The 24,928-nt window shown below is 38.2% G+C and overlaps 1 protein-coding gene across 4 annotated transcripts in view; it reads right to left on the bottom strand.

Moving 5' to 3' along the window:
- Positions 1-21,157, bottom strand: part of GPR155 (G protein-coupled receptor 155) — a 52,650-nt gene extending 31,493 nt beyond the window's left edge. For 3 of the 4 annotated variants that reach the window (XM_049773396.1, XM_049773398.1, XM_049773399.1), the window contains exons 1-5: positions 20,979-21,157; positions 14,486-14,983; positions 4,817-5,216; positions 2,346-2,511; positions 1,291-1,446 (exon numbers count right to left, since the gene is read on the bottom strand). In XM_049773396.1, coding sequence (XP_049629353.1) covers positions 1,291-1,446; positions 2,346-2,511; positions 4,817-5,216; positions 14,486-14,951 — 1,188 coding nt within the window. In that variant the 5' untranslated portion in view covers positions 14,952-14,983; positions 20,979-21,157. Of the gene's footprint in view, positions 1-1,290; positions 1,447-2,345; positions 2,512-4,816; positions 5,217-14,485; positions 15,007-20,125; positions 20,180-20,978 lie in introns of all 4 variants that reach the window. The other variant, XM_049773397.1, reaches the window with a different exon arrangement.
- Between the last annotated feature and the right edge of the window lie 3,771 nt (positions 21,158-24,928).

Below are 24,928 nucleotides of genomic sequence, written 5' to 3'. Positions count from 1 at the left end.
TGAGCTCAGGGTTAATTTCCTACCCACTGTTCTATCTTTCTGGCCCCCTAAACTTTTATTTTCTTTAACTTGTATAGGCTTCAAAAAAGGAAATTACTATTTCCAAAGCAAAATAAAAAGCATGAGGTGGTACTATCTTAAACCAAGTCCAAAAATTACAGTCTTTAAGAATCAATGTCTTAGCCAATGTTAGATTCTTTCTCTAACTATGGTGGCTAGGGTAAGACTTATGTTCACAGTTAACTATTCAGAAAAAGTTTTGTTTTTTAAAAATAGAGACAATACGTAGTAGTGATGGAGGGTGGGAAGGAACCTCAGAAGGGTTGCTTGTATTGCTGGGGATCAAACACAGGCCTTAATCATGTCAGGCATGTGCTCTGCCCCAGGAAATCAGTTTTAATGGGAGATGCAGTTATAGTATATTAGTCTAAACAATTCCAATATTGATTCATGACATTTCTAATTTCAGGAAATATTTATTGAAACAATACACCGTGCTCACAAAACAGTAATTGTTTTGCATTCCTTACACCTAAAAGCATTAGATTTCTTCACAGTGGCCAGCTAAGATTGCTAGCTTTTTCTCCCTTCAGAAACAGCCAAAATTTATACCATGTCTCTATTGATGTGCATAGATTTTAAGATTATGCAAGTGAAGTTCTCTAAAAATGTTAATTATACATTTCATGAACAGTGAAAGTTGTATTTCTTTTTTCTTCTGACAGAATATTATTTGAATCTGATAAAAATACAGTTGGTCTATAATACTCTAATTTTCAAGTATATATCTATTTAATTTGATAGATAATTTAATAGTTGCACTGTTCCATTAACATAAAATGGGTGGTTGAACATGACCCCAAAGGTATCTCCCCACCATGGTTCTATGATAAATAGCTTATGCAGAATGATCCACCAATTCACAAAATATATATAGTGTCTCATGTAAAACATAAAACAAACCATGAAAACAGGCAAAAATTTTTTCTCTATTTCATAGCTGAGAAAATAAAATTTTAGAATGGTTAGGGTAGAGGGTACAGAGACAATGCAGTTTGTTTATGATAGGATCACAAGTCAAATTCAGGTTGAATCAAATATTATACCTTATATAGCTCAACGGGTATAATCCAGTAAACAAAATTCAGGACACTGATATTATATTTTATGATCAGGTATTCATTTTTCTATTGTGTCAGATATTAAATGTTTAAATCTCTAACTTTATGCTACTAAGCTAGTCTCACATGTTTTATAATTTCCATATACTTTATACTGAAATGTACTTACCAGGGAGACCAGACTGATAATGCTTATATCAAAACTGACATTCTGAATGGCATATGCTAACGGCTTAGGGTCCATGCTGGGAAAGGTCAGTAGCCAGGCAGAAACATACATGATTGGAGCAGACACAAATGTGCTTATGACCATCCCTGAGGTTATCTGCAAAAGGCAATCGATTGAGGAGAGTCTTACTTAAATAATTACTTTAAACTTTAAATAGCCAAAGTATACTAGGGTATTCTAAAATAAAAGCGAGAGTCAGTAAACAGACACCTTAGAATCCAGCATGATTTTTACATGTAATGTTCCCCTCTTCTTGTGAATCCTTAAAAGAAAACACAGTTATGTTTCCTTGACACATTTTCTAATCTATATCTGTATATAACAAATACTAGACACCCTACTGCTAAAAGGGGGCTATTTCCTAGGCTCTGAAGAGTGACCCATATTAACAATTTAATCAAACCAATGCCCAATTTCCATATACTTTATTGCATAAAATATATGGCAATATGAGCAATTTAGAAAGAGAAAAATCTTTATTATGCAAAGATTTTGCTGTTTAAATAATGACTCTGGACTCCAATAAAGAATTGAATTCTTCCATGCTATAGATAACAAGTATATTTAGATAACAAACAACAGTATATTTAGACACTAACAATTTGATATTAATCTACTTAAGCTATTTATGGTAGTGATTATGTGGTGTTTTGCATCTGGTAGTTGAATTAGCAATGAATAAAACAGATTTTTTTTCTTTAAATGCAACAGATTTAAAGAAAAGTTTCTGTTCTTTATATAACTTTTAGGCTTACATGTACAGATAATAATAAAATCTTAAAACAAAAAAAGTATCAGAGAAAAAGGTCATAGATGAATAAGATCCAAGAGTATCTCATGGTATGGTTACATGATATTTTCAGAGACTTTCTAACTACATTGAAGTAGCTTCTTGACAGGAAGTTCTCTGGAAAGAATGCTGATTTCAGTATTGATAACTTGATTTTTCTAAGAACCATACAAACAATCAAACTTAGAAAGTAGTATATACATACAATCTCTACTTCCATGTTGAACTGTGTTGCAAAGATAGCCACTCCTGGTGCTACAGGAAAGACACCATACAAAAACGCATAATTCGATAAACTTGTATGGTTCACTACACTGTCGCCCTTGTCCAAGAGTTCCACCATTTCTCTGCATAGAAGTGGCAGCACCAGGCTGAAGAAACAAGAAATGCATCGTTTACTTGATATCAAAGCATGTTGGTCCTGAAGAGCTGATTGTTCTAGTGAAATTAGCATTAGGTTACTGGAGTGCCCACTTGAGGCTATTTTGTGCAAAAAAGTACTAAGAATTAAACTTGAAGCCATAGTATAATATAGTATAGTTGTAGTCTAGAAATACTTTGAATATCAGGAACTAGGAGGAAAAACAAGGTGTTTTTTTTTTTTTTGTTTGTTTGGTTTTTTTTTTTTTTGGCCGTAACTGGCAGTGCACAGGATTACTCCTGGCTTTGTGCTCAGAAATTGCTTCTGGTAGGCTCTGGGAATCATATGAAATGCCAGGGATTGAACCTGGTTGGCCTCATGCAAGGCAAAAACCCTACCTGCTGTGCTACTGCTCCAGCTCCCAGACTTACTTTGTTCTACAAATAAATTTGGGAAAAAATTGTAGAAGTCAAATTTATAGGACCTTTCTGTTAGTTCATTGAAATGTTAAAAAAGGGGCCAGAGAAATAGCATGGAAGTAAGGTGTTTGCCTTTCATGCAGAAGGTCAGTGGTTTGAATCCCGGCATCCCATATGGTCCCCTGAGCCTGCCGGGAGCGATTTCTGAGCAAAGAGCCAGGAATAACCCCTGAGCGCTGCCAGGTGAGACCCAAAAACCAAAAACCAAACCAAACCAAAACAAAACAAAACAAAACAAAACCAACAGAAATGTTAAAAGAAAAAAATAAGAGAAATTGAGTAAAAATTTTAAAAGAAAATTATGAATTTTAAAAAAACTGACATTTATGTATTATGATTATGGTTTAAGTGCTTTTTACTTCATGATAAAAATTCTGTTCAATTAGATTCTAGGAAGCAGTAGAAAAATAGATATCTTAATATAAACTCTTCATCTTGGTAAAGACAAAAAGTCTTAGTAAAATAAAATGTAACAACTGAGATATAAGAGAAAATTAATGAAAGCCAGACGTGGTGAGGAGTCAATTATTAAATAAAACCTTCAAGATTCATAGAAAAGCATAGCAACCTTAGCTGAGTTAATTATACTTTATCTTAAAAAAGAACAAGATCGGGGTTGATGACATTTGACAAAGTAGCATTGAAACAGATGCTCTAGCTTGGAGCATCCATTTTTCCATGAATTATTTTCAGAAGCAAATAAAATATCTAAATATGATCAAGGACCCAAATGATTCCAAAAATACTTAAATTTTACTTATAAGTTGAAGTGGATAAAATTATTATTTCTAGAACCATACTTATGATAATACTAATCTGTCCAAGACGTAGTTCACTATAATTTTTAGAATATATATTCATTTTTATTATTGTGAAAATATAAACACTATTTCATATTACATTGGTCTCATAAGTTTAACTCTCCACATAGCTGAATTCAATGCATAAGTGTGCCTCAGCTTTAGGTTTAAACTTGTAATCGAGTTTTTCAAATTACAGTACAAAGTATAATTCCATAGTTAATTGTTAAAGCAACTTCATTAAAAACGTTTAAGAAACTGATAAGAATGTTTTATTTGATGGCAAAATCTGATGGCTGATAATAATAATAATTCATACTGACTTCCTATACTTAGATATTTCAACCACTCTCAAAATTACAAAATATTTCCTCCAAATTCATAAACAAATTTTATACTCAAAATCATTGTTCTCATAATAACTAGGATGCTTTTGACTTAAGGATTTAATAAATGACTCAGAAATCCTACAAAATTTCTTTTTTTTTTTTTTTTTTCCAATTTTGGGCCACACCTGGTGGTGCTCAGGGCTTACTACTGGCTCTGCACTCAAGAATCACTCCTGGCAGGCTCAGGGGACCATATGGGATGCCGGAGATTGAACCAGAATTAGCTTCGTGCAAGACAAACACCCAGAAATCCTACAAAATTTCTTAAGTAGGTCAACTTTAGGAGACATTCAGCTAAATTATATAAAAGCTTAAAGGAAAACCATAATCTTTATCCCCTGACAATGAAACAGAAAGAGCCTACATGAAACAAGGAAATGTCCTTCTACAACATACCACTCTCACATTTTCTTTAAATCACACACACACACAAAAACAATCAGGAGGTATCACTACTTCCTGTTTTTCTTTAGAGAAGGCTTGCTGGGATGGAACCCAGTGCCTCATGCAAAGCATATGCTTTACCTCTGAGCTATATCCCAGCTACTTCCCCACAATTTCTTGAGAAAATAATGACAGACATCCCATGAATCACTAAATAAAGCTTTCATAGAACCCAATTCCCAAGTTAAATAGATGAAACTTACAGTTTGGCTGTGATGAGAAGAATCAAAACAACAAATGCTGACTTCTTCAGTTTCTTGATTTTTCCTACCATTGTAAGACCAAGATAAAAAAGGGCTGATCCCGAAAAAGAATTAGCAAGTCCATCAAGAAAATTTTCCATATAAACAGGCACTCTTTGATCAAGAATAAAATTGAAAGCAATGCCAATGAAGACCATGAATACTATTGGGTTCTGTAATACACGCAGAAGTCCAAGTCCCACAATTTTTACTTTGTTTTGAGATGCATTTTGACTGTCTTTCCACTTCTGGATTTCACAAAAGATAAACCCTATTGGGTTTAACATCATAAGTGACACTGGTGCTACCAAGTAAATATACTGGAGATATTCTGGGTATGTTGTTTGATATAAAGCTTCAACTGCAAAACAAGAATTAAAATAATTTTTAAAATAATAGAACAGAAATACAAATTAATCTGTTTTCCATGCTTACTTGTAACATGCTATAAACTAAATAATATAGAATGACATGCTTAATTTTGCTTTAGAAAAATTTAATAAAGCTTAAAAAACTTAGCTAACATTTAGCTTATGAAATGCTATCAATTTTAGGAAATTATTTTTTTTTTTTTTTTTTTTTTTTTTGTGGTTTTTGGGTCACACCCGGCAGTGCTCAGGGGTTACTCCTGGCTCCATGCTCAGAAATTGCTCCTGGCAGGCACAGGGGACCATATGGGACGCTGGGATTCGAACCGATGACCTCTTGCATGAAAGGCAAACACTTTACCTCCATGCTATCTCTCCAGCCCCAGGAAATTATTTAAAATAAAATAGTACTCATTTTTTTTTCTAACTAAAGCCTAAGACTGGTTTCAATAGTAGGGGAAATTTGGAGAAGATTTTTTTTATTTTCTGTTTTTGGGGCCATACCCTGTGGTGCTCAGGGCTTATTCCTGGTTGTGTTCAGGAATCACTCCAAGAGGGAGTGCTGGAAGTGCTGGGAATTAAACCCAGGTCTGCCACATGCAAGGTGAGTACCCTCAGTCTAGATTTGGAGAAATCTTAAAAAAAATGTGAAGGGCTGGGAAGATGGTTCAAAAAGACTGAGTGTATTGTATGTAGGAGATTCAGGTTTAATCCCTGGTACCTTATTTTTCTCCCCAACCCCGGCATTGTCAGGACTGACCCTGGAGCCAAGAGTAGACCCTAGGACTACTGGGTATGTGAAGGAAGGAAGGAAAGAAGGAATGAAGGGAGGGAGGTTGGGAGGGGGGGAGAGAGAGAGGAAGAAAAGACGGAAGGAAGGAAGGAAGGAAGGAAGGAAGGAAGGAAGGAAGGAAGGAAGGAAGGAAGGAAGGAAGGAAGGAAGGAAGGAAGGGAAGGAAGGGAGGAAGGGAGGAAGGGAGGGAGGGAGGGAGGGAGGGAGGAGGGAGGGAGGGAGGGAGGGAGGGAGGGAGGGAGGAAGGGAGGAAGGGAGGGAGGGAGGGAGGGAGGGAGGGAGAAAAGAAAAAGAAACAATGCAAAGTTAAAATCTAGTAACAAATGCTAGTAACAAAAATAGTAATGCAACAAATGTGGTTCACGGTGATTCCTTTAAGAGAAAAGTTTCATTGGTGTGGTTAAGTGTGCTGAATCTCATGGACTACTTAAGAGTCTATTAATTATTTGAATGCTCATTTCTTTAGAACCTTGTACTTTTATAACCACTACAGAAAATCAGTTTCCATGGGAGAGGGAAGGTGAATGGATCAGCCTTCTAGCAATTTCTTGGTGAAATTGGTGGCCTTGTCTTGGTCGATTAGGGCACATTTCTAGAGTAGTGTTGAAGTAGACAACTCTACGCACATTTCTGGCAATGATTTCAGAAATGATTTAACCTTGTACATATAAAGACTTATTCATAAATGATTATAGGTTGAGAAAGATAAAAAAAAGAAAACAGCCACAATCACTCACAAGTAGAGAGGTAATCATGTGAAAAAATGTAAAAGATTAGGTTTCTCAATTTACATTAAGATAAAGTGACACAGGTAGAAAATACATTTGTTTACTCAGGATATGTAAGTTCAGTTAAAGTCACACACATGTCCTGCTGAATTTATGTAACCAGATTATATAAGCTTTGGAAGTTCACCTAGTTCTCATTAGCTAAAACCAGCTTTTAAAGCAATTCTCTATCTCTTTTACCTTTCCAGCTAAGCACATACAGAGGTCTATACGATCTCCAAAAAGAAGCACTAGTTAAAATGTTTTATTACATAAAGTTTCACAAGTTTCCTCACTAATTTCTAAATTCAATATCTTAGTTCTAAACCTCTTATTATTTATACCTATTTTATTTATTTCAGACTTCAGAAGATTTCATGTTTTAAGTGGAAAAAATAAAAGGGCTGCACTTTGATGACTAATTTTAGTTAGCTATACTTCTTTCATTTTTGTTTTGTTTTTGGGCCACACTCAATGATGCTCAGGAGTTACTCCTGGCTATGTGCTCAGAAATCGCTCCTGACTAGGGGGACCATATGGGACCCTGGGGATTGAACCAGGTCTGTCCTGGAAAGACCGCATCCAAGGCAAGCGCTCTACCACTGTGCTATTGCTCCGGTCCCTGCTATAAGAGAAAAGCATCTATATTTGCTACCAGTTCTTAAAATAAAGAGAATATTTAGGAAAAGTTTGTGTTTTCTAGTAACAGAATGTGAACGAATGATCAAAATAAAATGCATAAAGGAAATAAATATTCCTTTGCAGGTGTTTACTGCACACAAAATCCCTTAAATTAATGCTTTTTTTTTTTTCACTAGACATTCAGTTTCCTGGCCCACTAGTACCTAATCCACACCATATAATAGATTGTTTTAAATTATCTGTACATATTTGAATAACATTGTTTATTATGTGTCACCAACCAATTAAGAACTTGCTTTATTTACAGGATCTTTTTCATTTTAAACCTCTTTGAGCCTCATCACTATCATTTGTCAAAAAATCTCAAAACTAAATTGGTGTACTTTACAACTTACATTAGATTTTCTTGACCATTCCTTTCATTTATATTTAGGTACTGCTGACAATAGCACCTTAATTTTAACTTGCAAAAAAATGAAGATATTCACATAGCTCTCACCAGTTCTCACTATCTATTAGAATAACTAGAACCCAAAGAGACTGGATGAGGATATGGTACTTACCTTCTCTACATGGCTAACCAGCACTATATGTTTCCTGCCAGAATTCATTCCTGACCACAGAGGCAGGAATAACCCTGAGCATTGCCAGGTAATGGCTAAAAAACTCAACTTCCCACCTCATAAGAATAGTTGTAAGGGCATCCAGATAGGACAAGAAGTCAATCTTTCATTATTTGCAGATGACATGATACTATATTTAGAAAATCCTCAAGGTTCTACAAAAAAGCTTCTAGAAATATTAGATCTGGGGGCTAGAGCAATAGCACAGCATTTGCCTTGCATGAGGCTGACCAGGGACAGACCCATATGGTCCGCAAGCTGCCAGGAGTGATTTCTGAGCTCAGAGCCAAGAGAAAACCCTGAGGGCTGCTGGGTATGGTCCTCCTCAAAAAAGGTAATACAAAAGCATTGTCCAAATTCAATGCAGTGTCAATAAGGATACCCATGACATTTTTCAAAAATATAGATCAACACTTCTGAAATTGATATGAAACTATAGCCCTCTCCCAATAGCTAAAGCAATCATTGGGAAAAAGAAGATGGGAGTATCACTTTCCTCTTCTTCACACTGTATTACAAAGAAATCATAATGAAAAATTACACTGACAACTATCATGACAATGGTAGTGAGAGAAATAGAAAGCCTGTCTCAAATACAGGCAGGGGGTGGGGAAAGAGGGAGATGGGGCACATTGATGGTGGGAATGTTGCACTGGTGAAGGGGGGGTGTCCTACTGTATGACTGAAATCTAACTACAAACATGTTTATAATCATGGTGCTTAAATAAAGATTTTCATTTTGTTTTGTTTTGTTTTGGGGCCACATCCGGTGACACTCAGTTGTTACTCCTGGCTCTGTGCTCAGAAATCGCTCCTGGCTTGGAGGACCATATGGGATGCCAGGGGATCAAAATGTGGTCTGTCCTAGGCTAGTGCGTGCAAGGCAGACACATTACAATACCACTCCTGAGAATATAACCTAGGAGCCCAAAAACACAATGCAGAAAAGGCATCTGCATTCCTATGTTGATTGCAGCATTATTCATAATCTGGAAACAATTCAGTGTTACAAAACAGATGAGTGGATAAAAAATTATGATGCATTGATACATGAAATACTAAGCACCTCTTAGGGAAAACATAGTCATGAAATTTACTTATACTTGGGTGGGGATGGAGAATATTATGCTAAGTGAAATGAGTCTGAGGGAAAGGAAGAGCAAAAGATAATCACTCACTTGTGGGATATTAAAAATAAAAGATAGTATGATAAAAAAAAACATCAAAGACAATAGAGATAAAGGCTAGGAGAATGGGTCCATGGTAGGAAGCTTGCCACAAAGAGTGGGGGAGTGCAGTTAGAGTGGAGAAGACCACTATGACAAAAACAGTTGGAAATGACCACTCTGGACAAGAACTGGGTAAACTGACATGCATGACATATTTTCAGTAACAGTACTGCATGATACCTAAAAGGGAAAAAGGGGGACTAGGAGAAGAGAGAGAGAGAGAGAGAGAGAGAGAGAGAGAGAGAGAGAGAGAGAGAGGAGAGAAAGAGATAAAGAGAGGAGAGAAAGAGAGAGAGAGAGGAGAGGGAGAGAGAGGGAGGGAGAGGGAGAGGGAGAGAGGAAGAAAAGGAAAGGGAAGGAAAGGGAAGGAGAGGGAGAGAGGAGAGAGAAAAAGTGCTACAGAAATAGTGTCTGCTGGAGGTGGGGAATGAAAGGGAAACTGAGGAAATTGGTTGCAGGAAATAAACACTGGTGAAAGAAAGGGTGTTGGAACATTATGTGACTGAAACTCAATCATAAACAACTTTTAACTGTATCTCATTGTGATTCAATAAAATAATAATTCAATAAAAAATAAAACATTAAAAAATAGCTATAAAGGTGTAGCTAGATCAGGAGCAAATGCCTTGTATATGAAGGCTCCAAATGCAATCCCCCAAGCACCCCATCTTATGTCCTTTCTTCCTAGGCACAACTGGGTGTAGCCTTAGCAACCCCTAGGTACTATGGTATCATCAGCCTGATCACTGAAACTTTAGATCCATATGGAGCCTTGAGATCATATACAGATGAGTATTGCCAGGAATTGCTCCTGGATTCCCTGAGCATTGACTTAGAGTTCACCCAGTACCCAAAAGGAATAGCTACAAAGTCCTATTTGAGATTTACAATCTAGCATCCACAAATGGCCTCTTATTAGCTCATCTGCCACTATTCTTTAGTACAAAGCATCCATCAGGGAGCTGGTGTAGTGGCGTGGAGAGGTAGGCGTCTGCCTTGCCAGCGCAAGCCTAGGAAGGACTGTGGTTCGATCCCCCAACGTCCCATATGGTCCCCCAAGTCAGTAGCAATTTCTGAGTGCGTAGCCAGGAGTAACCCCTGAGCGTCACTGGGTGTGGTCCAAAAAACAAACCAAATCAAACCAAACCAAAACAAAACAAAACAACAAAGCATCTATCAGTTCATTTACTATCACAGTCACATGGTGCAAACACTAAGTTAATCATTTTAGATCCACATGCTGATCATTGAGCCCCAACTTCTTGCAATCTCTCTATCTACCACCAAAGGCTTGTCCAGGTAGTACTTCTTTTACCTACATTATAGTTCTCCTTTTCTCTGCATTATTCTAGTGCCATCTCCAAACAGTCCTTTAAGGCACCATATTCTAAACCTATAAGCATAAAGTTCAGCAAATGTGATAGCATTTTCTGACAGCATCAACACACCAATAAATGTCAAAGGTTTTAGATCCAGAAAAAAATTTTTGGTTTTGGTTCTGGGGTTATACCTGGAAATACTCTGTGCTTGGGGATCACTCCTAATGGGGTTCAGAGGACCATTTGTAGTACCAGGGATCAAACCCAGGTCTACTATATGCAAGGCAAGCACTTTATATGTGCTACTGCTTCAGCTTAAAAAATTAATTTTGTAAGACACCAAATTTATATCTGTTCTAGCTCATTTATTTTTGTATCCCAAATTTTCTTTTTCACAGTATATTTATAAAGCATATTATTATGGGAGCATTTGAATCAGTTGAATTATACAAAGACAAAGAATATTTTAGTGGGAAAACAAAAATTTGGAATATGTACCTGCTAAATTAGTAAAAGATGAAAGTTCAACATTAGATTTCCATACAATCTTATGTATAATAACATCACATATTTATCTGTAAATTGGCAGTGCTTTTTTTTCATTACCAATCTGAAGATGTCTCTTCAAGTTTAAAAAATATACAAGAAGGCTGTAACCAACTAACAAATTAGATTTATAATTATTATATCAGTTTTTAAGTTTTAATTAATATTATAAGAAAGGCTTTGGACAGGAAGCATAGAATCCTGCTATGGAGAATTATTACATAGCTTTGAAGGATGAAATACAGAATTAGCCAACCACTGTGGCTCCTATTTTGATTCCTGCAGGGTTTCAATCCCTAGCAAATAACACAAATATCCAGATAAGATCATTCTATTATTTAATGGCATATAGTTATATGCTTCATTTCCTTTCTGTTTACAGCTCAAGTACAAAAGTATAATTATGATTAGTCAGGGTACTTATGCTATCAGCATTGTTTGAAGAATAAATTATAGGACTTAAATATGGCCTATTAGTATCTTTTAATGACAGAGGCAGGGAACCATTCTGATTTGCTGAAATCAACATCTTCCTTTGGTAGATTCTTGGTTCCTTTTCACATTGGAATATCTGAAAGTACCTTTGGAAATAATTGCTCTAAAAACAGAGCTTCTTTTTTTTTTAGCTTTTTAATAAAGCATTTAGTCTATAATAAAGTATTCTGTCACCTGAACATAAATAATTTTTTGTGATTTCAAAGACTATTATACTTGTCATTGGAAAGAGAAAGGGAAATATAACTGTCATTTTTACTTTATTCATTAACTTATCACCTTTCTTCTGAGTTATCTGTAAATTAGATCAATGTTATAGAACCAATGCAGTCTTAAAAACTACATTTCTATAAGCTCTGATTTTATCTGGGAGAAAAACAGTGGGAAATCCTGAGAGAGTTCATAAAACAAGCAGAAAGAAAGGGCTCTCTCTCCGGAGACTATCTTTTCTGTTCTATTTTAATAGACCAGAAGGCAAATGGGTACTGACAGCACTAAGAAACAACCACACAGAAGATCAGCAGATACATGCATTGAGTGCCACAACTTCCAAAATGCAGATACAAGACAACACTTCTGTCTATATTTAACATTTTTTGCTACCACCTACCAGGTAATGTTAAGAAAACTCTTATAGTACTTGTGATTAAAAAATTGCAACTCAAAATCTATACTCAGGATTATCAGGGAGACTGAACAGGTACACTTTTTTTTTTTCTTTTTTTTTGGTTTTTGGGCCACACCCGATGACGCTCAGGGGTTATTCCTGGCTATGCGCTCCTGGCTTGGGGGACCATATGGGACGCCGGGGGATCGAACCGCGGTCCATCCTAGGCTAGCACTGGCAAGGCAGACACCTTACCTCTAGTGCCACCGCGCCGGCCCCTGAACAGGTACACTTTTGCAAACATTATCACCACCAGACACACTGACTTAATGTAAAACATAAAACAGGTAATGAACATAGCTGATAACATATTTATTTAAGAGATTCTACCTTAATATGAAAATAGATACATTTACTTAGACTTGTACAAATTATTTTTAGAGTAATATAAAGGTAATTTTTGTGATTTCTGGAGGGTCACATATAGCAGTGCTTAGGGAATTATATGTAGCACTGGAGATCAACCAGGGTTGGCTGCATGCTAGGCAAAAGTCTTAATCTCGGCCTAGTTTCTTCTGCCCTAAACACAATTTTGAATCCCTCCGAAACTGAGGGGAAACTAGATGTATAACTTCTGAAGATGAAACAGACATATACTATACCTTCAGTAAGAAAATGCCCAGTATTTAGAACCAGATGACTAGGTTTGGGTTTTAGTCACCTGGTAACTGTGTGACCTGGGATAAAACAATTAAATCTCTGTAAGCCTGTCTCCTTTTTGACAGCAAGAATAATAATCTTTCTTATGTCAAATGAGATCAGCATATAAGAAAGTACTCTTTAAACTATAAAGTTACAAATGCTAATTCTATTTATTTATAAGCTTACAGATCTATGAGAGTGTGAAACTAAAGACTCAGTTCCTGTCTAACATTAAGATACAGAAATATTAATGAAATGATTAGTACTATGATACTGAGCCACTTCTAAGGTCCTTAAGTACCTTTAAAATTAACATTACTAATGCTCCTGGAGAGATGGACAAGCACATTAACACCTTGCTCTTTTAATTTCAAAGTCTTCCTTATGGTTCAGTTATGTAAACACCTACCTTTCCTCTCATAAATCTCCTACTTTATCCATGGTTATAAAAATTTTTAGATAAATATAATTTTTGTAAGTAAAATGGAGGGAGGCCATAGAAAGAGAAAGATGGGAGCTGATGGGAAAACATTTCTGTGGGGAAGATAGCCATATTGAATAAGAAATATGCAAGTTCATGATAGATTTTGATTGTCTGTTCCAATACGTTGCACTCAAGCATCTGCTTAGAAGACAAATTTCCAAAGAAGCCTAGTTAACCCCCTTGATCTAAAGTAGCACCTCTTCATTTCTATTCCTGCATGGTACTTAATTTTTCAGTAGAGGCTAATGCTATAGTCCTATGGGCTGGAAGCCCCTTAGGTGAATTAATCCCATAAGGTGATTAGGTCCTTGAAGATGCTGGTCATGGATGTGTGCTACTGCTTGAACTATCTCCTTAACCCTATGTACTTTATTTTTATGGTCCTTGCTTTGTTTACTATTATTTTAAATGGATTACATATTTATTTCCCTTTAAGATATAAAATTAATATTTGCAAGAATTTTGTTCACAAATGCTTTTCTAGCAGCTAGCATAGATGCTGACAGGCAACATTCCTCTGTTAATAAATAAATAAATAAATGATTAGATCCAAAGTATTCTGGCCCTTATTTTATGGCACCTAGTCAAAGCTTAGCTTTTCTTAGTGATAGGGTAGTCTATAAAATAGCATACATTTCTTTTCAAGACATTTCAGCACCCAAATTAATACATACATGTTTTATCATAGAACATATTTATAAAGAAACATGAAATAGGACTATGTAGAGTTGGAAATAAAGAAAGTTAAATAAAACTGATACCATCATTGTTTTGTTTAAAGTAAAACATTAACTAAAGTACACCAAAATTTTGAGTAATATCTTTTATTTGTTTTTTGGGCCTGCTCAGCAGTGCTCAGAGGTTACTCTTTGCTCAGTGTTTGTGGGCCATGTGGTGCCAAGGATAGACAGAACCCAGACTTCCTACATGCAACCTACCCACTGTACTATTGCTCCAGTCCCTAGTCTTTAATTTTAAAGGCTTAATTTCAGTTACCTCCCAAAACATTAAAACATTAGACATTTTCAAAATTTGAAAAATAAAAATTAACTTACCTATAGGGTATCCCAGTGCAAAGTCATTACTTTGTGTGGCAAAAATAGGAAACAGTCCTGCTTTACTAAATCGGCTATCAGGACTGGCAACCAAAAGGGTCAATACACATACAATGAAAAATACAGAAGCTTTGGCAATTAAAATACTATAGAGAAAAGACCAATCTACATTGGAAAAATTAAGGACAACCATGTTTTTGAATAGTAAAGCTGGAAGAGCAAATCTAGAGACAAAATTTCCCAGTCCTTTGGCTTGTGTGGATGTTATGACATTGGCCCTTCCTGCTATGTAGCCACAAAGGACGATGCCAAAGCATTCTAGCAAGGCTGGGAAGAGTCTCGTTATTGACATTGAAGGTGGGTCACCAGTGGAATTCAATCCATGTGCTACTGGTGAGGACAAAGCTGTGGTGAGATTGATGGCAACATTTACGTTCTCTGCACGTAAATCAGAAAGAGAATTCATTTTCGTTTCACCCTCCGACTCCAATCAGATATCTGGAAGGAAAGAAAGAAAGAATGTGTGACAATCATAAGAATTCTATTTGAAAGATATACTACACAAATTTAGACTTCACCATGGGCCAAATAAATAAAAAAATTAATATTTTCTTCAGCTATTACCAGTGGGAGAGAAAAAAACAAAGGGAGGAGTATGGGACTAGCAGTAACTGATATTTTTTTCCTCTAAGGTTCACCAACTAAAATATTTTTGTTGCTGTCCTACATCCAATATCAGACTTGGGTACAAGTGCTATGATGACAGCGGTTGCATATGCTCTGCAGCTCTCTACCCTTGAACTTGACTTAGTAGGGACATCTGGATGCAAACCTCCAGAAGCCTTCAAACTCCTCAGAGTGAGGATGGTCCTTTCTTGCTGGCAGCAGTCCTTGAGAACATGTTTGGAGAAAGATTTCATATAATAGAGAAAACCAACTCTGAACAAGTAACTTTCCTGTTCACAGGCCTCACTTCTCCCCCTTGTGAAAGGGCAAGTATAGTATCTGCCTCATAACATAAGATTAAATTGCTGATCTGGCACTTAATGCAAATTAAGTAACTTTCAGTATTCTACGAGTGAAAGAAGAAATCTTCCACCATCCTGCCCTTAATTTCCTGCGCATCAGCCTCCTGTGAGCAACCCTTGGATGTCTCCAGGTCCTCTGTGCAGGTCATATGTGCAGTTCTCGCAGACATTTCCTTCTCTTCCTATCCATCTCCAGCTCTGCTACTAACATGGACTTAATATCTCAACAATTTCCTGCAGGACTGTCTCACTGAAACATTTCTCTGTTCTCACAAGCAGGTTAAAAGTCTTTCTTAAAGAAAATCATGTTTATCTCATTAACCCATTTTTCTCAGTTTATAATGACACTATCTCTGCATTAGAGTGACTCTCTGGTGTCTGCCCTTCTCACAAGATATTAAGAGCCATAGAAGTAACTCAGAGACTAGGCATGTTTTTGCACACTAGGATGTCCCCTGTGTCTACAAAGTGCTTGGCACACACTAGACACTAAATCTAAATTCGTAATAATGACTAACATAAGAATCTGTTCTTGAATAAGTCTTTTACCCCATAAAAACAAAGCATCAAAAAGCATCAAAGTTCATTTTTGTTTTATTTTGGGGCCACACTCATTGATGTTCAAGGTTTACTCCTGGCTCTGTGCTCAGGAATCACTTTTTTTTTTGTTTGTTTGTTTTTTTGGGTCATACCCGGCAGCACTCAGGGGTTACTTCTGGCTCTACTCTCAGAAATCGCTCCTGACAGGCTCAGGGGACCATATGGGATGCCGGGATTTGAACCACCGTCTTTCTGCATGCAAGGCAAATGCCCTACCTCCATGCTATCTCTCCAGCTCCCAGGAATCATTCTTGATGGTGCTCAGGGGACCATATGAGGTGTCAGGATTCAAACCGTGATCCGCTACCTAGAAGCCAAGTGCCTTACTCCAGGATTATCTCTCCAGTGCCCCAACATATTTTCCCCCATTTGGTAGGAGTTTTCTTGGCAGTGCTTAGGGGCCCTGTACTAGTTCTACTAATACTCAGTCTGGTTTTACAGGCTTGATGGTTCAGTGCTTGGACCTGTAGGGTAGTGCTGCTTGAGCCCAGCAACACTGGTTAGAGCCACCAGCACTACAGTCCTTGGGTAGATGTATGTGTATGTATCCAGGATCTAGCCTAGAACATAAGATTTGTGATCCAATCCTTAGAACTATTTCCCTAGCAGCAGAAAAAATAATATTTCTGTTTGAATGATCAAGTAGTTTAAGTTATGTAATATAACAATAGGCCCAGAAAAACAAAATATTTACTAAAATATCCTAAAGCTAGTCATAACATGTTAAAGAATCTAGCATAGATTGTGAAATGTTCAGGTTCAGGAAAACATTTAGTTACACTTACTACCTGGTAAACAAATACAAGGTCCAGACAACTGTACCTATCAGCTCTTACTCTAGCTGTTACATAAATCAACCCATTTATAATAGGCTAGTAATGTGTCAAATGGTAGAGCTTCTGCTGGGTTGTTCAATACCTTCGGTTCTGTAATGAAAAAAAAGTGGGGATATGTGGGCTGAAGATGTACTACAAGGGTAAAGGCACTTGACTGGCACATGGACAACCAAGACTGAATCCCCAGCACCACATATGGTTCCCTCAAACACTAGCGGCAGTGACCCCTTGGCACAGAGTCAGGAGCAAGCCATAAGCACTACCACTGTGCTGTTCTCTACCTTCCTCAAAGGGTAAAAAAAAAATCGTCATGAAGATGTGGGTTTAGGCACCATCAGCCCCTGTTTTCACACACACCCATAACTAGTCTCTTTATCTGTGTTTTGCCTCTGGGATTCAGCATTCTTTTTTGTTTTGTTTTGTTTTGTTTTTGTTTTTGGGCCACACCCAGCGGCACTCCTGGCTATCTGCTCAGAAATAGCTCCTGGCAGGCAGGGGGACCATATGGGATTCGAACCAACCACCTTAGGTCCTGGATCTGCTGCTTGCAAGGCAAATACCGCTGTGCTATCTCTCCGGGCCCGGATTCAGCATTCTTGTCAATGATTCCCACCTTCTTGATGTAAGTCGCCATATTGCCACCAATTGAGTCTGAGTTCAACGAGCCTAATCGGCTTTTAATAGTAACTTGAAATTAATAGGGCTACAATTGCCAATCTCTAAGTGATTACTCTGAGTTATCCATCTAAAGTGGCCTTATGTAAGGTAAAAAGGAAAAAAAAACTCATGCTTCCTGTTAAGTTCCTGAACACTCACATCACACCAAAAAGACTGAGATGGCAGGTCAGAGACCAGCAACAACTGATACGTGGAGGAGGGGATGAGATAATTTTTCTCTGTGCCACCCTGGTATAAATGGAACCAATTAAAAACCTTACATTTAATCTGGATCAGGACAAGTATTTTTCTACTAGGATTAGATAGGAGTGATCAAAATACACAAAACCTATAATAATCACATACTTGAAGTTTATCAAATAAGCATCAAATTATATCCTGGGAAAGCTACTGGTTGATATAGGTACCCATAGCTGAGATAAGGAGCCAGTTAACAATTTATAAGGAGGTATTAAGGGATGGGGGCTGGAGAGATGGCACAGAGGTAGGGTGTTTGCCTTGCAAGCAACTGATCCAGGATGGGTGGTGGTTTGAATCCAGCATCCCATATAGTCCCCCAAGCCTGCCGGAAGCAATTTCTGAGTAAAGAACCAAAAGTAACCCCTGAGTGCCATCAAGTATGACCCCCCCAAAAAAAAAGGCATTAAGAGGTGAGAGATGGTTCAAAGGGCTGGAAGGTATACTTTGTATATGTGAGCCAGTTTGGACACCACATGGTCCCCTGAGCAAACTAGAAGTAATCCCAAAGCACTATTCAGTGTTGTCCAAAAACCAAAACCACAGCAACAATAATAATAATGTCAAACATTTTGAGCTCCTAAAAATACACACTTGGGGCCGGAGAGATAGCATGGAGGTAAGGTGTTTGCCTTTCATGCAGAAGGTCATTGGTTCGAATTCCGGCATCCCATATGGTTCCCCGAACCTGCCAGGAGTGATTTCTGAGCGTGGAGCCAGGAGGAACCCCTGTGCGATGCCGGGTGTGACCCAAAAACCAAAAAAAAAAAAAAAAAACTTGAAAAGGAAGTGCGAAATAATGTGATAAACTCGGACAGTCTTCTGTTACTTTTTAGAAGTGTCCCGTTCTTATTTGCCAGGAGTATTAATAACTCAGATTGTTCAGTGACCTTTACTTGGGACATGCTCACACATCAGTGTATACCAGCAATTTTTTGCAACAATAGTTTCAACTAAACTAGTTAAATTGATTGTGCATAAAAGACTAGGCCACAGAGATAGCTCAATGGGCTAGAGCACATGCTTTGCATGCAGGAGTCCTGGGCTCAAACCCAAGTACCACATGGACCCAGATTACAGCTAAGAGTGAGCCTTGAGCACTGAGCTGGAAATAGCCTCTGTGCACTATAGGTGTGGCCTCCTAGTCTCCCTGACCAAAAAGAGCTGAATGACTGAGACAAATTTGGGGCCTAATCGCTTATCAAATGTTGAGACAAGTTAATTAGCTTCTTGGAATTTTAGTTTCCTCAACAGTTAAGTGAGAGTGATTTGACAGTGATTATGAGGAATGTAGGTTTTCTGCACATTTATCACAAAGCAGGCCTCAGAGAAGTAGTAGCAATTGCTAGAAGGAGTTGCAGTTTTAGATAAAAATGGTAACAAAATAAACACAATTTATTACCCTGCTAGTTCTTCAAACACATCATTAACAATTCTCCAGTTAAAATAGAGGTCTGGATGGGTCTAAAAGATTACATTTTGTTTATTTTGAACAATAAACACTTCAGTGCCAGGGTTCAAACTCATAGTACCACACATGTGAGGGAGGGATCCTTTTGCTGAGCCACATCACCAGACAAGGTGTTCAATTTCATTTGTTTGAATTTAAATAGATCCCAGCAAGAAAAGAAGTCTCAAGAAAATTAAATAAATGTGATAGTGTTAGGGTTAAATAAATGTGATAGGGTTAGAATTTATTTTCTTCCTTCCCTTCCTTCCTTCCTTCCTTTCTTCCTTCCTTCCTTCCTTCCTTCCTTCCTTCCTTCCTTCCTTCCTTCCTTCCTTTATTCTGATCTTCCTTCCTTCTTTTATTCCTTCCTTCCTTCTTGCCTTTCCTTCCTTTTCTCTCTCCCCTTTTTATGTGTGTCACATTTGGCAGCAATCAGAGCTTTCAGGAATTACTTCCGGTGGGGTGCTGGGGATTGAAGCCAGGTCAAACACATGTAAGGCAAAAGCCCTATCTGCTGCACTATCTATCATTCTAAGGCTCCCTTAAACTTTCAATTAGTTGATAACCAAGAGAAAAACTTAAAAATAATCTGTCCCTTCCCATGAAGAACATTAAAGTTTATTTTAATATACTTTTCATTTGGAAGAAAATGTGCTTCTAACACATTAAGGAAAAAATAAAATGGAACTACGGCAAGGGACATAAAAAAATCCATCCATTTCATCTTGTTAAAAGCAAGAATCGTTATAGAACAAACACTGGGTAATAGTGAAAATGACTTCTGACCACTTACCTTTGGGGGGGTGGTAAGAGCTTGTGAACTGCTATCCACAAACCACTTCTGACCATTTCATCTCTGATTTAGCTACGATCAAGAACTGCTTTTCAGTTAGAAAATGGGAAGGAGGATTCACTTCAAAAGCAATAAATTCAGGGTGTTCATTTCCCAAATACCCAATACTTTTTACCCTTTGGAAACATATGACACAAACGGAGCTCTGCAACACAACCACAACTGTACACCGCCCACTTCCACCTCCTTACTAGCAGGGGACCAAATGTCCTTCCAGAGACCAGGGGTGGGGAGCGCTAAGCAATGCCTCCTTCCTTACATCCAGAAAAAGACTTTGGCCCTTCCAGATAAGGATGTGGGGAGTCTTGACATAAACAGGCTGCTCAGAGAGCACCCCAGAGAGGCCTGGGGAAAGCACCAGGGAAGCCTGGGGGGAGGTCTGTCCCTGAGATAAAAAGTTGATCCCCACTACATCAGGGGAAAAATGACAAATAAGGAAGAAATAAGGTGCATCATTCCTACTGCCAGGAGGCAGACTGAATCTTTCTCAGGATACAAGAAAAATGTCAGGGTGATCGCACGTGCTTGGAGGCACTCCTCTAAGAGTGATGGAGGGATGGTGTCATCCAAGGGCAAGTCTCCCCTTCCTGAGATCTAGCCTCCCCGATGTCCCTTAGACGATGCTCTATCTATGGGCAGAGGCTGGCAGGGGCAGGGTCTGGCTTGTCTGGGCTTGGGCGCCACCGTCTGGGAGCTGTGGACTTGTCCAGACTGGAAGGGATGAGAATAGCCCGGGGACACTAAGGATCCCCCCACTTGAAGGCCGAGCCAAGACCCTTTGCGGGTTCACACACCCGGGGATGCATCTCACCTGCTACGTCTGCAGCCCCGGGGCCGCGAGGAGAAGGGTATTCGGTGTTCTGAGTGGGTCAAGCACGGAGGGAATCACCGTCATCTCCCTCCCCCAGCTCTAGGAGCAAAGAGGTGCCAGCTGCCCGCGCTGCAGCTCGCTCACGTTCCGAGAAAGAGGTGCGGGTAAGTCCCAGGCCTGCTCAGCTCCTCCCCGAGCCGGGCGCGTGGCCCCGCCTCCTGCCCCGCCTCTCTGGCTCTGAGTCTCGGAGCTGCGCAGCCCGGAGTCCCGCCTCCAAGCCAAGCCCCGCCCCCGGCCTTCAGCAGCCAACCAGCGAGACGCTAGGCTATTGGCCAGCTGCCACGACTCCGCCCCTAGGGCTTTAGTTTAGCCGCACGCCCTTTGGCCCCACCTTCAGGCCCCGCCCTCAGGCCACGGACAATCCGAGATCCACAGCCGCGACCCCGCCCCGCCAGCTGGAGCCTCCGCGGATCTCTCCCGGGGTAGGGGGGCAACTTCCGGGCCTCGCGGCTTTCGCAAGATGGCGGCCTCCACAGGAGGGTTTTCCAGATAACTTTTCCATCTACTTTTAAAATCCCGTTGTAAGGGCATGTTTCCTTTTTTTTTTTTTTTTTTTTTTTTTTTTATGGAGCAGAGTTTAAAGCTGAGTCTGACTTTGGAATCGCACCTTCTCTCATTCCCAATGCATTGTGACCTTGACCTTTCTAGAAGTCAGGTTCAATGTAAAACTTTGGTGTCTAGTAAATTCTCAGCCACTGTTTGTTTTCTGTGGTAGAGGGATATACATATCTCTCCCCTTAAGGTACTTTATTAATAGGAATTTTATTTTGAAATCTGAAAATACCCTCAGTTGAAATCACTTTTTTCACTTTTATTTATTGTTATCTCCTCTTTCCATTCTTTTATTATGATGATGATTATTGTTCGGGATTTTTCACGTGCTTGACTTTGGTGCTCACATATATAGCTGGGAAACTTCTTGGGGCTAATTGGCTTAAAGGGCTGGAGCACTTGCTTTTATGTGACTGTGATTCAAGTCCCTGACACTAAATATCCCCTGAGCTCTGGCAGGGAGATGATGCCAACCACTGCCCTAGCCTATGGCTCTAAAACAAAAATAAATGCTGTGAGGGCCAGGGAGAGTTTAGAGTTGCAGAACACCTGTCTTAGAAGGGTAACTTGTCTATTAGATCTTTGGTCCCACCACAGTCCTAAGGCATGAGTCTAGCAGCTGTGGACCTGGGACCATAGTTTCCAGTATCTCAAGTAGTTTTCTAGCCCACCACAGTAATGTGTGTGAACACCACAGTTGAAGGAGTGTAGCCTTTAGTAGGAGGTATGGTGGATGAGGTGGCAGGCACTTCAACCTGCTGTGAGTCTTTGGCAAGCATCACAAGTAAGTACACAAGGTGTCATTGCAAAGACAATGATGGGGTACCATGAGGAGTGGGAAAAAATTTTAAGTCACTACCATGTATTAAACCAGGTAGGGAGACAAAATCATTATTCTAAAATAGAATTTAACAGTATAGATTCCATATGATATATGAACTTATACAAAGTCAAGACTTTGTTTTTGTCCATCTTTGTGCCTTTATCTTTTAGAATACTGCTTTCCTTGACATATGTGAGGTTTTCCATAAATGGTCTTTGAAAGATTGAGTAAAACATAATTGCCTTCAAACTGTCTATAAGGTTAAAGTATTTTTATTCAATAGCAACCATTTTACACAGCAATACGCTACTAACTTTTATACAGTAGCTCATTTTCGTTGTTTTGCTTTCTTTTGTTTTGTTTGGGTCATACCCAACAGTGCTTCGGGGATCATGAACTATGAGAGATCCAACCTCAAGTCTCCTGGAAGCAAAATTGTGCTTCTGCTTTTTGAGTTCTTTTTCCAGCCCACATTTACTTTTATTTTTTCTAGCTTTTTATTTGGTTCAGGTCTATACTCTCTTAAAAATATTCTATCAACTTTTTTGCCATTATTTTTTTACATTAAAAGCTATAATTAACTTCACTCTGGTCTTTCACGATAAAACTCTGAAAATTATCTTAATATACAGGTATATGAACATGTGTTTATAAAAATGCTTAAGAGCTTTTTGGTTCCCCTTTCAATTTGCTTTTAAAATAATCTTATGGAGTCTGGAGAGAGTATAATGGTTAAAGCACATGCATTGCATGCAGCTGATTCTGGTCTATCTCTGGCATCACACTGGGAGGGGTTCCTAGAATCTCCTGACCACCATTTGGGAGGACCCTTGTCCCAAATACTTATATGTACCAGGGAGATAAGCTCAGAGGGCTGGAGCACATTTTTGGAGTCATTTATTAATTCTATTCCTAGAATGTGTGGTCCTCTAAGCACAGCCAGGATTTGCTCCTGAGCACTGCCAGGATGGCTCATAAAATATACTGTAAACAACAAATAATTAAATTCTTAACAAATTAATGAAACATCTTGTTTTGGTTGACTTCAGTTAAGACCCAAATTTGTTAAATGGGCAGAGGTTTCTGTCTGTGTCAGCACTTAGGCATAAAAACAACAGCAGCAAAATTAGGCTTTGAAACTGAAATTAAATTAAATTAGCAACATAGAGTAGAAAACTAACTGAAAAATAGAGTGCAGAAACCCCAAAATAGGAGCAAAACGACTTTGGGCATCTACCCAATTTGTTTTGGGATTTAGCTTCTTGATCCTTAGGAATATTTTTTATGTACTTTATTTATTTTTTTTTTATTTTTTTTGTACTTTATTTTTTTAAAAAGGATTACAAATATGAAAAACAAAACAAAAAGTACTCCCTTTTTATTACTAGTTTGTTCATTTAAAAATGTCTCACAGGTTATTTTATGGGCAATGTTTAAAGAGAATCTTATAAATGTGTAGTGAATTTGTAATTTGAATAGTCTCTAAGGTAGTAAAACTAAAATGAATTGTAGAACAAAATGAGGAAGTGTAGAATGCCTCAGATTTATCTTTGACTTTGGTAAGTTTTAATTGAAACATGAGTGGAACTTATGAGTGAAAAAAAAAGCTCGAAAACTTTGATCATGATTATGGAAGGTAGTTCAAAACACCAGAGAACATACATTGCATGTTGGAGCCTTATGTTCTAATCCAGTCACCATTTGGTCCCCAAGCACTGCCAAGGGCAAACTTAAGCATTGCTGGGTGTGATCCAAATATAACAAAACTAAACAAAGTGAAATGTAATGAAGTTATAAAGCACATCAATTAAAGCATGGACCTCAGCATATTCTTTAGGCAAATTCATGTTTCAGAAGCTCCAGTCTCCCTTCCTTTTTGGAGGAACAGGGTTATGATCTGTACTGATTGCCACATCAATGTATGCCTGAAACAAAACTCATTTCATAATGGGATTTTGGTATTTCTTGACCTACTAATTCTTGGGAATTCCAAACAAGGAAGTTTTAGAAACTTTAGAAAATTGAAATTAAATTACAATTTTAATTAATTTTAATTTTAAAATTTAGAAAATGAAGACATCTGCTTTTTTTTTTTTTTTTTAGCCTGGATTTTTTTTTTTTTTTTCCTCCCAACCCCCGGGTGTTTTTCTATTCTCAACAAAAGAAACTGACCGAAGTAGCCAACTCAGGTCTCTAGATACAGCAAAGTAATCACGTTGTTTGAGTGACTGGCAGTTGCTAAGACATGGTAGATCCTGGGGAAATCCTTTCTGGATCTGACAGAGACTAAATTTAAATTTAATAACTAATGTCTTACTAAAGAAATCTAAACTATTTAAATGTATCAAAATTTATTTTTAATTGCTTTATTTAAGCACCATGGTTATGAAATTGTTCATTATTGGATTTCAGTGATGCAATGTACATGATCCTTCACCAGTGCATCCTTCCATCACCAATTCCCTCACATCTTGACCCCCAACCACCTCCTCATTGCTCTAGGACAGGCAATTTG

This window comes from Suncus etruscus, chromosome 5, assembly GCF_024139225.1.
Source record: "Suncus etruscus isolate mSunEtr1 chromosome 5, mSunEtr1.pri.cur, whole genome shotgun sequence".
In the NCBI taxonomy this organism is placed as follows: Eukaryota; Metazoa; Chordata; class Mammalia; order Eulipotyphla; family Soricidae; genus Suncus; species Suncus etruscus.
This window is presented reverse-complemented; position numbering and strand designations above follow the sequence as displayed.